At 46.1% G+C, this 13,514-nt stretch overlaps 1 protein-coding gene and 1 long non-coding RNA gene across 13 annotated transcripts; both read left to right on the forward strand.

Annotated features, from left to right (window-relative positions):
• Positions 1–1,025: 1,025 nt before the first annotated feature.
• On the forward strand, positions 1,026–2,994 carry LOC125516495. Its single transcript, XM_048681921.1, has 6 exons — positions 1,026–1,031; positions 1,447–1,791; positions 2,251–2,322; positions 2,479–2,593; positions 2,672–2,775; positions 2,875–2,994. Exons 1-6 carry the CDS (start codon positions 1,026–1,028, stop codon positions 2,992–2,994), a joined length of 762 nt encoding a protein of 253 aa, XP_048537878.1.
• Positions 2,995–4,166: 1,172 nt separating this feature from the next.
• Positions 4,167–8,199, forward strand: LOC125515207. 12 transcript variants are annotated; one of them, XR_007286867.1, is made up of 10 exons: positions 4,714–5,422; positions 5,519–5,651; positions 6,248–6,350; positions 6,429–6,478; positions 6,558–6,664; positions 6,756–6,959; positions 7,068–7,212; positions 7,330–7,611; positions 7,899–7,939; positions 8,093–8,199. It is a non-coding gene; the product is annotated as an uncharacterized LOC125515207 (long non-coding RNA). The 12 variants fall into 12 exon arrangements; XR_007286869.1 differs by adding an exon at positions 4,167–4,423 and having other exon boundaries at positions 5,312–5,422; positions 6,248–6,664; XR_007286873.1 differs by adding an exon at positions 4,456–4,572 and having other exon boundaries at positions 5,312–5,422; positions 6,248–6,664.
• Positions 8,200–13,514: the final 5,315 nt, after the last annotated feature.

Below are 13,514 nucleotides of genomic sequence, written 5' to 3' on the forward strand. Positions count from 1 at the left end.
CGTCTATTAAGCTTCGGCTAATGCATACGATGCAGAACGCCCATACATTGCCCACGTGATGGTTAGTGCTATCAGGCCAGCGGCCCCTTGGATCAAATAACCAAATCGTAGTGGATTAGGAACGTGCGTTAACAAGCAGAGACTCACGAAAGATGTGACCCCGTCGCCCCATCTCAAGGACTTGCGGCAAGGGCTAAGAATGCCCGACCACGCCTCGTAAGAATCTCGCGGGCATCTTTCAGGTCAACCCGACTCCACATCACTCGCAAATAAGCTCGCGCGGGTACCCCTCAGGGCCGACCCGTCTTTAGTAACATGATTCAGTGTAAAGTCATAGTAACCATAGTAACTGTGTGTCTAACACCAAGGGGAAAACCCGAGAAATCACCCCCGGTGAATTCCACTCGATGTTATCATCAAGGTGAACGTAAGAGGATCCACACTCGAGGTTCACACTTGAGGGGTTGCACGACAGAGCCGTAACGGAAGTGGTTAAGGAGGAAATCACCCTCGATGATCTCGACCGTATAGCTACAATACACAGATCTCATCAGGAGTGATGTAAGAGGTTCCACCCTCGGCACTCGATGGTAACTCTGCAGAGTCGTACAACTAGGGGGGATGATGTGCGGTGTCGGGGCCTGGACGTCGATCACGTTGATCGAGTCATTGAACATAAAGCGAGGCAACTGGGACAAGGTGGGGTCACTGATGGATTAACCAATCTATACTAAGCAGATTAGGATAAGCAGGTAAGGTATGAAAGCAGGTAACAAAAACAAGCTATGCATCAGAGTAGGATCATACATAAAGTAGTAGCAGTTCTAATGCAGGCATGAGAGGGAAAGAAATGGGCGATATCGGAATGTTCAAGGGGGGTTTGCTTGCCTGGAAGCTCTGCTGAAAAAGAAGAAGTGTCGTCGACATAGTCGATCACAGGGGCGCATCGGTCTTGGGGTCTATCAGAGAGAAGAGGGGGAAGAAATAGTAAATACAGAGCAAACAAATGCAACAGAAAGCACAACATGGCAGTAAGCTACGCTAGAAGTGCTCTAACGCAGTACTACACATTGCAGACGAAGAGGGAAAACATCCGGAGGGGTTTTCCCGGCGTCTGGCTTTTTCCGGATAGACAAAAGAGAAGGGACAGTTCCATGTTTAGCATGCCAGGAGCATATCCAAAACAATAAGGTGCGCATCAAAGGCACCTCCTCGCGCATTCCACCTCGTCAATTTTACTGTGCTAGCGAGAGAGAAAAAAGTAAAAAAGCGTAGGACGTCGGTGCCTTCTTTTCTTTCTCTCTTTGTACACGCAACCTCCCCTTTCCTCCCTTCCCTAGGCTGCCGCCGCCACTGCCCCAGCTCCTCCGCCGCCCGGCACCACAGTACGCCGCCTCTATCCCCGCCCCGAGCTCCGCCGCCTCCACCACCGGCTCCTCGCTGTAGTGCCAGCACCGGCCCGAACACCAGCTTCCTCACCCCTCCCTTTCTTCCCCGAGTACGGCAGCGGAAGGAGGGCCGCGACGCCGCTCCCGAGCACGGTGGGACCACTTTCGTTTGATCTGTCGATTTGCCAGACTCAGGTCGACATTGCGGCCGCTGTCCAAGGTGAGGAAGAGGAGTGCGGCGGCGGGCTCTTCGAGTCCGGGCCCTTGCTGCTCGTCTTCCTGCTCATCATCCAGGGCGGCGGCATGGACCTCTCCTGCTACGGTGAGAGGCTGCTCAGCTCTGCGCGCTTCGCGCGCTCCCTCGACCTCCCCCCTCCCCGGCCCCAACCCCTTCCTGCTCGAGGTATCGCGTTGCTCCCTCCCTCCCTGCCATCCACCCTTCGTCCTGTGTTGCATCCAGCCATCCAGTGATATTGATTGGTTGCTTTTCATTGTGCCATGCGCCTGTAGGTTCCAGTTTGAGCTCCTGATGCGGCAGCCGCTGGATTTGATAAAAGGGCCTGCAAGCTGCAGAAATTTGGGATAAAAAATACATGATGAGCCTATTAAACATGGTTTCTGTTTCACCTGGATCCTACTTAGTACAATATCCAACAATTTAGGCAATCGGACACTGATTTCAAGCCATGGTTCATCATGTTGCATATATTTGTACCGAATATTCACTCAGTTTTTTGTTAAATAAGCTACCTTTGTAGCTTCCATCATTTGGAAGATAAGTTTTTTTAGTTTAATAAATATAAGTTACTTCTGTCAGTTGTAATGGAATATTCATGTTTTGGACTTTGGCCATAATTTGTAGAAGGAAATGGATACTGCTGTCATTCAGAAGGACTTGGGCCTTCCAGTTGGAGAAGCAATATTCGGGAAAACAGTATGCTTTTCGTGTATAAGTTACTTTTATCTACTTTCCACAAGAAAGATCCCATTTGAATAGAAACTTGTATTTACTGTGCTAGATACTGTTACTTTTATCTACTTTCCACGAGAAAAATCCCATTTGAGTAGAAACTTGTATTTACTATGCTAGATACTTATCCTGGGGTTCGGAGCCATTGGCATGGAAATTGCCAAGAGACTAAGACCATTTGGAGTGAAAATTCTTGCTACAAAAAGAAACTGGTCATCAAATACAGTGTCTTGTGGTAAGCTGCAGTAGTTGCAGTATCATTCCCTTATTAGATGTTGTGTTATCTTCCTCTCTCAAAATATTGCTATTGCAGATCTTGATGGGCTGGTTGACAAGAAAGGTGGTCCAGAAGATATGTACGAACTCGTTCAAGAAGCTGACATAGTTATAACTTGCATGACGTTAAACAATGAATCAGTTAATTCTTCTCTTTGTTCATTTATTTAATAAAAATTCTGCCAGTAATATCTCTATTTGACTTCAGTTAGGCGGTTACTAAGCTATAAATATTTATAGGTTGGGATTGTGGATCACAAGTTCCTGTCAGCTTTGAAAAGGGTACATGTATTTTTCTCCAATATACTTGTCTGCATCGTAGGAGATTTACATCTTCTCATTTCTCAAATCTTCTTCTGAGATTTATTTATTTTACGGAATAAATAAGCCATCATTCTTGATTTATCCTGTAAGAAGAAAATTTGTATATGAGGAAACATTAATCTTAGAATAGTGTTGGAGGATCAGATTGTGCTGGTGTATTCATTGGAATAACCATCAGAAAATGCCAAAGTGATCCCAGGAGCATATGTCCTTGTTTTCAAACAAGCGTGCTGCTCCAAGTTTTCAAAAGGAGAAGATATCAAGAATATTCATAGACGTACATGGAATGATACTGTATGTACAGCTCTTTTGGTAAAGTCTATAAAGAAATGCATACATATAGCCTCGTGTGTTCCCCGCAAAAAAAAGCATCGTGTGTTCCCCGTAAAAAGGGTGCCGTGTGTGTGCACCACTGCAGATCAAGGTTTTTTCCGAGTGGTAACCGACCAGAGCTTTCGCTGACCCCCAAGAAACAGTGTAACGGTTCGACTTTTTTGAAAAAAAAAATGAATTCAAATGCTAAGACTGTCAAATAGGCTCTGTATGCATATGTTATCACAACTCACTGCCTCCTGTGGTGGTGAGGTCCATAACTTACACCCTTGGAGGTCTTGGGGATTCCCCTATTGTCCCATCAATGTTTGCAGCTTCTTCAGCTGTAAATGGTGCATAGCAAAATAGTGCAGCAGCGAGGGTTAAAACCCACACCCCACACGGAAAAAAGGCATGTGCGAGGTGACCAGTGGAATACGTGAGAGTATGTGTGTGTGCCAGGTTAAAATTACATATTGTGACGCAAAAAAAAATCAAGAATTTGTTTGAATACGTTCAGACGGAATAATTCTGAGATTTCCGAGATTTATCGCAATTCGGTTCTTCCGGCCCATTCCAAAAAAGAAAACCGGTATCGGAAAAAAAACTTGCTGCAGAAACACATGTGACAGGCATAACCGACCCCAATCGGCACAAATTATGGGATGTTTTAACTATTTAAATTAGGAAGATATCTTGTAACCTGGCCCTTACGCCAGCAGAAATAAGATATCCTGTTTTTTATTGTTTGGCTCTATGTAAAGAAGATCCTCTTAGAATATATATTAATGAAACAAGAAATAATCAGCCTTATCTTCGAGCCTGTCCTCCACTATCAACCTAGCCGTACCGGGCTGGCGGTATTATCCATCATGAACTAAGGTTCGTGGCATAGAGTTGATATTTTAGTATTTCTCTCCTTGCACACACATAAATGGACATATTTCATGACAAAAACTTACAGAGTGCATATATTATTTTGCAATCTACATATAGGATCTGTTTTTGATTTTTGGAAAACTGTGAAGTATGCACCTGACAGCAGAACTCCCATTCTCAATAACTGCCATGTTCTTGTAGGGATCATATCTCATCAATATTGCCAGAGGGCGCCTACGGGACTATACGGCTGTGTTTAATCACCTTGAGTCAGGTCATTTAGGTGGTTTAGGCATTGATGTTGCTTGGACGGAGCCATTCGATCCAGAGGATCCAATTCTAAAATCCCCAAATGTTATTATAACACCACATGTTGCAGGAATCACAGAGTTGGTTTGCACTTGTTTCTTTGCAATACACAGAGTTGGTTCTCATTTACCAATCATGTAGTTGTCGCTAGTAGTTATATCTTGACAACTCCTATAGTGACATTATACTATTTGTGTTAAAAGAACTAGATTCAGAAGCGCCACATTTATTTATTTATTTTTGAGCCAACTGTGACGTTTTAATATCATTAGGTAGCATCAATTACATTAGCCTCTATAATACGTCTGGTGGATCATCTTTCCAAACAAAACTAGCACTAGAATCATATGATTTATGAGCTACCTCATTGGCTTCATGAGCACACTGTTTAAACATCACAGTGCCAATTTGGATGATCAGCTTTCCTGGCCACAGGCCTGGTATGAAAAGGCAGTATTCTGTTGGAAGAACTTTTTTTTCTCATGACTAAAAGCATCAGTAAACAAGAACATATATGCTTAAACAAAATGGTTTATTCTTTATTGATATTAGCCACTTAGCAACCTCCTCTTTCTCTTTGCGCATAAACTCATGATTTTCCTTGTGGATTGTTGCTTCCTTTTTCGATATCCTAGAATTACTTTGAACTGAAGGACACCTCATTCAACCCCTGCTTAGATAGGCGTGTCATGTGCATTATCATTTCATTCTTAATAAAGGAAGTCACCACCATCATCATTAACTGTGTGTATTATCATTGAAATCTTCGACGCAAAAGAATTAAAGCTGGCTGACTTGTGTGACCATTTACCATTTCCTCTCGTACTGAATTTTGCTCTGCCTTTGTGTGCAGGTTGTTGGTGATGTTGCCCTCAAGCTTCACGCGGGGGAGCCATTCACCGAAATAGAATTTGTGAACTAGGCAAACTGAGTAGATGGCGGCATTGTTGATTTAATTTAAGACGTATAACTAGACCCAGAATCCACCCTTCGTCCTGTCTTACATCCAGCCATCCAGTGATATTGATTGGTTGCTTTTCATTGTGCCATGCGCCTATAGGTTCCAGTTTGAAGCGGACACCGTCGTCGTCCCTTAGATTCCCTCCTCCCGCAGATCGACTCCAGTTGCGTCGACTCCCGCTACCGCCGGGGTATACTCCGCCAAGATCGCGCCACCACCGCTGCCGCCACTGGTATTTCCCTGCTCCTCTCTCCTTGCGCTAAACTGTACAAAATATATTATTTTCGTGGGCAAACTTATAGAAGTAGGATGGTCCTTTTTACCTTGGAGACATTGTCTTGTAGTTGAGGTTGGAGATGCAGAGCTTGGTGCAGCATATGGATAAGGCACGCCCAGTTTTACTTGTAGGTGTTGTTGATTTTATCATGCACTTCCATACAAAGATTAGAAGTAGAAGGTGTTCTGCTTACATTTTCCATGCAAAAAAAATTGACATTTTCATAGCATTACTGAATACAATTGTATTTGCATGACATTTATACACATTACTGAATGTACATCGCTGAAATTGAGCTCTTATGTACTCAGTGTCAGACACAAAGTTCAAGTATCAGTTCATATAAGGAATAGGCATCCTAACTTTGTAAAAGTAGATATGATAAACATAGGAACTTACTTCTGGTACTAATCCTTTGATGCTTTTCTTTTTATTGCCACCAGTATAAGATTAAGCTGGACAGCAAAATCTTGGATAGTATGTAACACCCTTTCTGCATATTCAGAATCTGTATGCAAACACACTCAATTTGATCTAACTTTTGTTGATAGGCATAAACCACTACACAACATTATATGCTAGGAACGACGGGATGCACGTCAGAAAACTTGTCATGAATGATGCTTCAACGGATGCTGCAGTCATCTCATCTCCGTCAGTCATGATGAAAAAACATATGATAATCCCCATAATCCAGTGTCAATATTACTGATTTCTCCATGTGCTATGCAGCTTACAGGCATGGAAAGAGAATAGGAAAAACGATATACTTGCAGCTTCAGGTTTTCTCTAAACTTTTGTTTGCTATCTTATTTAATCACATGTTCAATTGATAATACACAAATATTTGTCTACTTTCAGGCAGCATTGAGTTTGCTGCACATAGTTAGTTCCCTAGGGAATGTTCAGTCTGGTGAAACATGTTAAGAAGAAGTATGGAAATCCGCCCGTGTTCATTACTAAGAATGGTAAGTCGCTGAAGATTGTATAGTTCCCTGCCGATAAGATTTTTGCCCTTAAATAAATTGTCAGTGATAATTAACTACTTATATATGGCAGGCATGATAGGTTGAAATATGTCTTCAAGATGATAAGAGGATACAGTACCACAACGAATACATGTTAGATGCTATAAGGTGATTTCATTTCTCTGTGCATATGCTAGAACTGAACCACCAACACTGAGCATCATCAATGTGTGCCACTGTAATCGCTGACCAGATTGGTACTTAAGTGCTCGATATGCAGCCTGAACTACTGCAGGTACTTTGTGTGGTTCTAACTATCCATGTTTATATTTAAATGTCAATAAGATCAGTATGGATGTGGAGCCATGGTTCTGCTCACTAGCGACAATGTGTATTCTTGCAGTTAGAATGGAGTTGTTTTAAATACTAGACTATCTACAGGACTGAGCGCTACAGGTGCAGAGGATAGTTCTTTCGATTAATTGTCGTGTTGAGGCAAGTGCACGGCGGACCTTTTCTCCGTATACTTGACTGTGTTGTTGACGCAGGTACACACCCTCCTCTCTTCTTCCTGATATTTTCCTTCCCCTTTCTTCCAGTGCCCTACTTCTAGACCATCTCATCTATGTAATCATGAAATTTCATTTTTCTAAAATTTAATTCAGGTCTATGAAAATAAGTTGAGTAGTCTGACTAGAGGATGACAGAGGACGTCCAGATTTTGATCCAGCAGCCTTGCCCCCTTTCGTCCGGCGTGCCGCCTGCAGGAGGTTACGTTCTAGATCTTCAGAATTTTTAGGTACTCACTCTCCCTTGATGCTCTTTGATCGAACCTACTTTGCAGGAAAGCGTGCCAGTAGCAAGAAGTTTTAGCAAGTCTGTTATTGAAAGTGCTGTAGGCACTGATGTGATCCGAGGTGACCAACCTGAGCAGCAGTTTAGTGAAGGTATACTCAGACCCGAGGATCCTAGAAAATTATAAATTATAGTTGTTTGCATAGCCAGATCATTGATGGGTGCATATTATTGTGCACACAAGCAAACTTAGTTGAGTAGTTCATTGATTAATTTGGACTAACTGAATGTGATCTTCCCAATCTAATATGTGTACTTCTAGCTCTAAGGACTAGCAAGAGTTAAATATTGCAGGTTGTAAATGATGGAACTCATATAACTAAATGTGAAGGAAGTACCGAGAGTTGCTAATTTCGTATTTTTGGTTTGTACAACTCAGGTGTTTGATACAGTTCTCCTAAAAAGGGAGAAGTGTCTGAGGTGATTTTTTCTTTGCATGATATTACAGTGTCCTCCCGTATTTTCTGTTTTTTGTAGGCATGTTAAAATGTTGTTGTTCCTTTTGACCACACTAATGTGTCTGTCCACTCACCAGTCACCGAGCCTAACTATTTTCTATTTATTTTTTTGTAGGAAATCTACTTGCTCTTTCAAGCTATGAATATTTTAGATCAGTATATTTTAAGGTTGTAAAGACTGATGTGTCGGCTAAAGCTTAAAGATCATAAATTCATTGTTTATCCTACCAAGTCTATTTCTCATTGAAGATTATTCTAGAAACTATATTATAAGCCCATTGCTACTTTTTACATGTAACTTATGGTATATCCTCATAATGTCAAGACTATAAAACAAGTGTCTTCGTCCTGCTCATACATCTTTTCATTATGATCTGCGTTAACCTCTCCCATTGCCTTGAGGTGCAAAGTGAATATGTTGATATTGATGTCATTTTATTCTTGACTAGATAAGGTCTAACCTTACTCTTGAATTTTCTTGGGGAAGTGTTCCAACCCAATGATGTGTGCACCCAATCATACAATAATGACCAATTGGCTGTAAACTTGTAGCAACCTGATAAGCTTTGTCCCATCGATTAGCAGGATCGGTGTTTCTCTTAGACATGTAAAAAAAGGTTACATGAGTTGAGATTAGGGATCAAACAAGACAGAAAAATGTGCTGAGTCAAGATAGGGCCGCATAGGAACGCCTCAAGAGGCCCGCCATTGGCGGGCCCCAACCACTAGTGATAGATGAAAGGACCGCGTATTTGGATTTTTCTCGTCGTTCTGAGCAACTTTCATGTATAAAACTTTTTCATCCGAGCTACGGATTATTTTATATTAATTTTCGAAGTTTAAACAATATTCTGTAATTTCTGGAATTATATTCTAATTCGAAAATAAACTGAAAATGCTAAGTGCACACAGAGAAGTGTACCCAGCAGTGGCTACAGAGGACGACAGGTGGGGCCACGTTGACTACCTAGTTAGCAGTCAACAGTGGACTGTTGACTGGTCCACTGACCAGGGGGGACCCACCTGTCATTGACTCCACTATTAGCAGTGTCTTTAATTTTTTTTAGAAAACTTAGTTAGCATGTGGGGCCCATCTGTAAGTGTCACCTTTTAGTAAAACTAACCTAACCTTTTAATTAGTGATGGGGGCCCATTTGTTTGTGTGTGTGTGTGGGGGGGGGGGGGGGGGGTTAGCGCCTAATCAAGGCGAGGCCGGCCGGCTGGCGCAGCCGCGAGCGGGGGGAAGGCGAAGCCGACGAGGAGGGGTGGTTGGGGCGTGGCTGCCGGCCCTAGCGGCGGAGGCAGCGGCGGCGGTCCGGCCGGGGCGGGTGCGAGGGAGTAGCCGCGCGGGCACGGGTGGCTGAGCAGCAGCAGGCGCGAGCAGGCGCATGGCCAAGGGCGCGCGCCGGAGCTCGGGTGAGCTGCGGTAGCGGCGGCTGCGGCCGGCAGCACACGACGACGGGAGCAGCGAGGGCGAGGCCATGGCCATCCGCGGCCAGCCGGAGCAGTAGGGCGGGGGCGCGGCCTCCAGCACGGACGCGCGCGCACGCGGCCTTGCCCTGGAGCACAGGGGCGGTGGGGGGCAGCGGTCGCCGGTGGCAGTGGCGCGGGGCGAGAAGCAGGGGGCGAGCGGGGCAAGCAGCGGCACAGGAGCGGCGACGCTAGGATGCGGCAGCAGCAGGGTTAGGCAGCGACGCGACAGCAGCACAAGAAGTAGTAGCGGCAGCTACGCAACATAGCAGCAGGGGCCGCGGGCTCACGGGCGGCAAGCCCGGACGCAGGCGGCGAGCGCAGCAGTAGATGGCACGGGACGGTGCTGACGCAGCCGGGAAGAGGCATATGTGACCCCGGCGCAGGCGAGCACGGCTAGGGACGGCGGTACGTGGGCGCGGAAAGAGGGCTTGCGAGCGAGGGAAGCAGCCGCACGCCGCAGCAACAACGCAGGAGTAGGAGCCGCACACACGCATGTACGCGTACACAGGGGGGTTCGAGCACGACGGTGATGGCGGCCTACAACGTCTACGACGATAGATCGAGGACAGGAAGGGGGGAATCGGCGGAGAGGCTCACTGCGGTGCTCGTGGACGAGATCGGGGAGCGCGGGGGTAGCCGGATGCGTTGAGCTCGTCGACGGGAGGCGGCGGCCGCAATGGGGAACCGGCTCGATGCTGAGCGTATGGTGTGGTCCTGCTTGATTCAAGGCCCGTAGACGAAGGAGTCGGCGACGAGGAAGCTCCTCGACATCCTCCCAAGCGCCGGGGAGCACGGTGGCCGCGGGATCGACGGATACATGGCGACGTGTGGTTCGGCCTCGAGCGAGGGAGGAGAGATCGAGACGGGGGTGGGGGAACTGGGGGAGCTAGGGTTTGACCAAGAGGGGGTGCGGCCTCAAGTAGTGCTGGGAGGGTTGGGATGGTTGGCACGTGGCCGGTCCGGCCATGGACCCGCGGGCAACGGCACGGCGCCATGGATGAACAGGGGAAGGAGATAAGATGGGGGGAGTTGGGTTGGGCCTCATGTAGCCATAGAGCCCAAGTGCACACTAGTTTCGTGCTCCTTTTCTTTCTTTTTATGTATTTCATTCAGCCACTATTCATATTTATTTGAGTGACAAAAAAATGAATTTAGTCAAACTTGAAATTTGGCACACAATTCGAGAACAACATTGTGGTGTTGCATAAAAAGTTTTAGAACCAACGGAAATGTTCAAGCAATTTTAAAAATTGAATAGGTCAATTAATATGCTGTTGGACCAATTTATATTTCCCTAGGGACTAAATGGTGAGCCAAATGATGTTGATTTCTACATGATAATTAGTTAGTGAAAATTTGCAACTCAGCAAACATTTTTGTTTTACTAATTGAAGGAATAAGAATTTGACTTGTTTTGGAAGTTGAATTTGATACGTATTTGAACCAAAGTAAGATTAGCAACAATAATTGCGATGACTCGGCACCATTAACATGTGATTACTGTAGCTTAATTATCCGGGCATTACAATCAACATCGTCCTTCGAACCCGAACAATCTGACAAGGATATTTTCCCTCTCTTGGGTGCCTCCACCTCCAAGTCTTCGGGGGCGGTCCTTTTCTTCCCGTGGGGGGAAGGGATATCCCTTTCTTCTTCTTCCCCTTTGTCTTCGTCTTCGGGAGAGGGAGCTTCAGTTTCCCCGGATGTAGCGTCCAGTACACCTTCAAAGCGGAGGCCACCTTCAGCCCTCTTGCTCTTCTTCTTGTCCTCCCTCGTCGGCATTTGATACGCCGCCGGGGCCAGCATCCTCAGTAACACAGGATCAGCTGAGTCTTCGGGAAGTGGAGCCGAACACCTGATTCGCTCCGCCTTCTTTATCCAGCCCTAGTTGAAGGTAGGTTTCTCAGTACATCATTGTGGGATAATTAACCGAATTGCGTTCAAGAGTTGGGTACTTACCGGAGTATCCTGATGGTTGCAGTCGAGGCCGATGTCCTCAGATGTGTCCAGCCACTGCTTTCGAGTCTTGAAGAATAGTTTCCACATCCCTCTGTGCGTTGTGTTGAAGAATTGCTAAAAAGTCCGCGGCCCTTCGGATTCAACTCCCACATGCGGAGAGGCCGTCGCTGACACGAGAGAACCCGGCGGACTAGCATCACCTAGATCACGTTAATGAGGCTGGTGTCCTTTTCGAGGATGCTCTGGATACGACTTTGCAGCGTCTGCACTTCATCAGTTCATCCCCAGCCAAGCCCTTTATTAATCCACGACGCGAGTCGCAATGGAGGGTCAGATCGAAATGCAGGCATGGCTGCCCATTTGGTACCACGAGGTCCGGTGATGTAAAACCACTCCCGCTGCCATAAGTTGGAGGTTTCCAAGAAGCTTCCCTTTGGCCAGACAGTATTGGCGAGCTTGCTCACCGTAGTGCCACCGCACTCCGCCTACTCCTCGTCGATTATCTTTGGCTTCACACTGAAGGTCTTGAGCCATAGGCCGAAGTGTGGGGGTGCGGAGAAAGGCTTCACACATAATGATGAATGCCGAGATGTGGAGAAAGGAGTCCGGGGCTAGGTCGTGAAAATCTAGCCCATAATAGAACATAAGGCCATGAACGATAGGGTGGAGAGTGAACCCTAGCCCGCGGAGGAAGTGAGGGATGAATACAACCCTCTCGCCAGATTTTGGTGTGGGGATAACCTGCCCCTTTGCAGGGAGCCTGTGGGGGATTTTCGCAGTCAGGTACCTCGCCTCCCGGAGCTTCGCGATATCTTCCTCGGTGACCGAGGAAGCCGTCCACCTGCCTTGGGAGCTAGATTCGGACATGACTAGAAGGCTTGGTAGCAATGAAAGAAATCGAGACCTGGGCGCTGGAGCTCGGGGTTGGAAAGGCTGAGGAAGAGGTAGGCATGGGGGAGAAAGATGGGTGTGAACCCCTTTATAAAGGCGATGAATATCGAATGCCTCCTCACGGGCCTTAAAGCTCGCCTATTCCCAAGGGATCGTGCAAACGACACGGTTGGATTACCCACACACATATTGATAAGAATCCTATGATAAGCGGGCACTATCTCAGCTTTGACAAGATGTGCCAATAAAGACTGCGCCTCGTAGCATGGAGCGAGAGGCTGAAAAGACAGTTCAAAATAATAACCAGGCAAGGGACGTAATGTCTTGCCACCAAAGTCATCAGTAAATGGGACTTGTTAAATATTATACCCTGTTGTGGTTGTATCTGGTGTCTGCTTCGCAAAGCCGGACACGTTTTCTGTGTTCAAGGAATACTTTGGAGTATTCGGAGGAGGAACCCGCCTTGCAATGCCGAAGACAATCTGCACGCCGGACACATCGTCATTGAAGCCTGGTTCAGGGGCTACTGAGGGAGTCCTGTATTAAGGGGTCCTCGAGTGTCCGGGCTATGTGACGTAGGGCCGGACTAATGGGCCATGAAGATACAAGATAGAAGACTTCCTCCCGTGTCCGGATGGGACTCTCCTTTCCATGGATGGAAAGCTTGGCCTTCGGATGTGAAGATTCCTTTCTCTGTAAACTGACTCTGTACAACCCTAGGTCCCTCTGGTGTCTATATAAACCAGAGGGTTTAGTCCGTAGAGGCAAGGATAATCATAATCATAGAGGCTAGACAATTAGGGTTTAGCCATTATGATCTCATGGTAGGTCAACTCTTGTAACCCCTATACTCATCAAAGTCAATCGAGCAGGACGTAGGGTATTACCTCCATCAAGAGGGCCCGAACCTGGGTAAAACATCGTGTCCCTTGTCTCCTGTTACCATCAATCCTTAGACGCACAGTTCGGGACCCCTACCCGAGATCTGCCGGTTTTGACACCGACACAAATCTTAACACCAATATTCCTATTAAACACAACCGTTTACTAGTACCTCCCAAATATTATCATCTCTATATCGCAAAACTATTGCAAGGAATCAAACATATCATATTCAGCGACCCATAAGCTTTATGTAGGATTTTATGACTAACCATGCAATTGACCAATTCCTTTTGGCTCTCTAAATAGATATAAGTGAAGCATGAGAGTTT

The sequence above is a fragment of the Triticum urartu genome, chromosome 6, assembly GCF_003073215.2.
Source record: "Triticum urartu cultivar G1812 chromosome 6, Tu2.1, whole genome shotgun sequence".
NCBI classification, from domain to species: Eukaryota; Viridiplantae; Streptophyta; class Magnoliopsida; order Poales; family Poaceae; genus Triticum; species Triticum urartu.

What these genes read in the sequence shown, in the direction of transcription:
- LOC125516495 (XM_048681921.1), top strand. An exon ending in CCAACCCCTTCCTGCTCGAG is followed by an intron (nt 1,792 to 2,250) that starts GTATCGCGTTGC and finishes CATAATTTGTAG; the next exon opens with AAGGAAATGGATACTGCTGT. An exon ending in ATCAAATACAGTGTCTTGTG is followed by an intron (nt 2,594 to 2,671) that starts GTAAGCTGCAGT and finishes TTGCTATTGCAG; the next exon opens with ATCTTGATGGGCTGGTTGAC.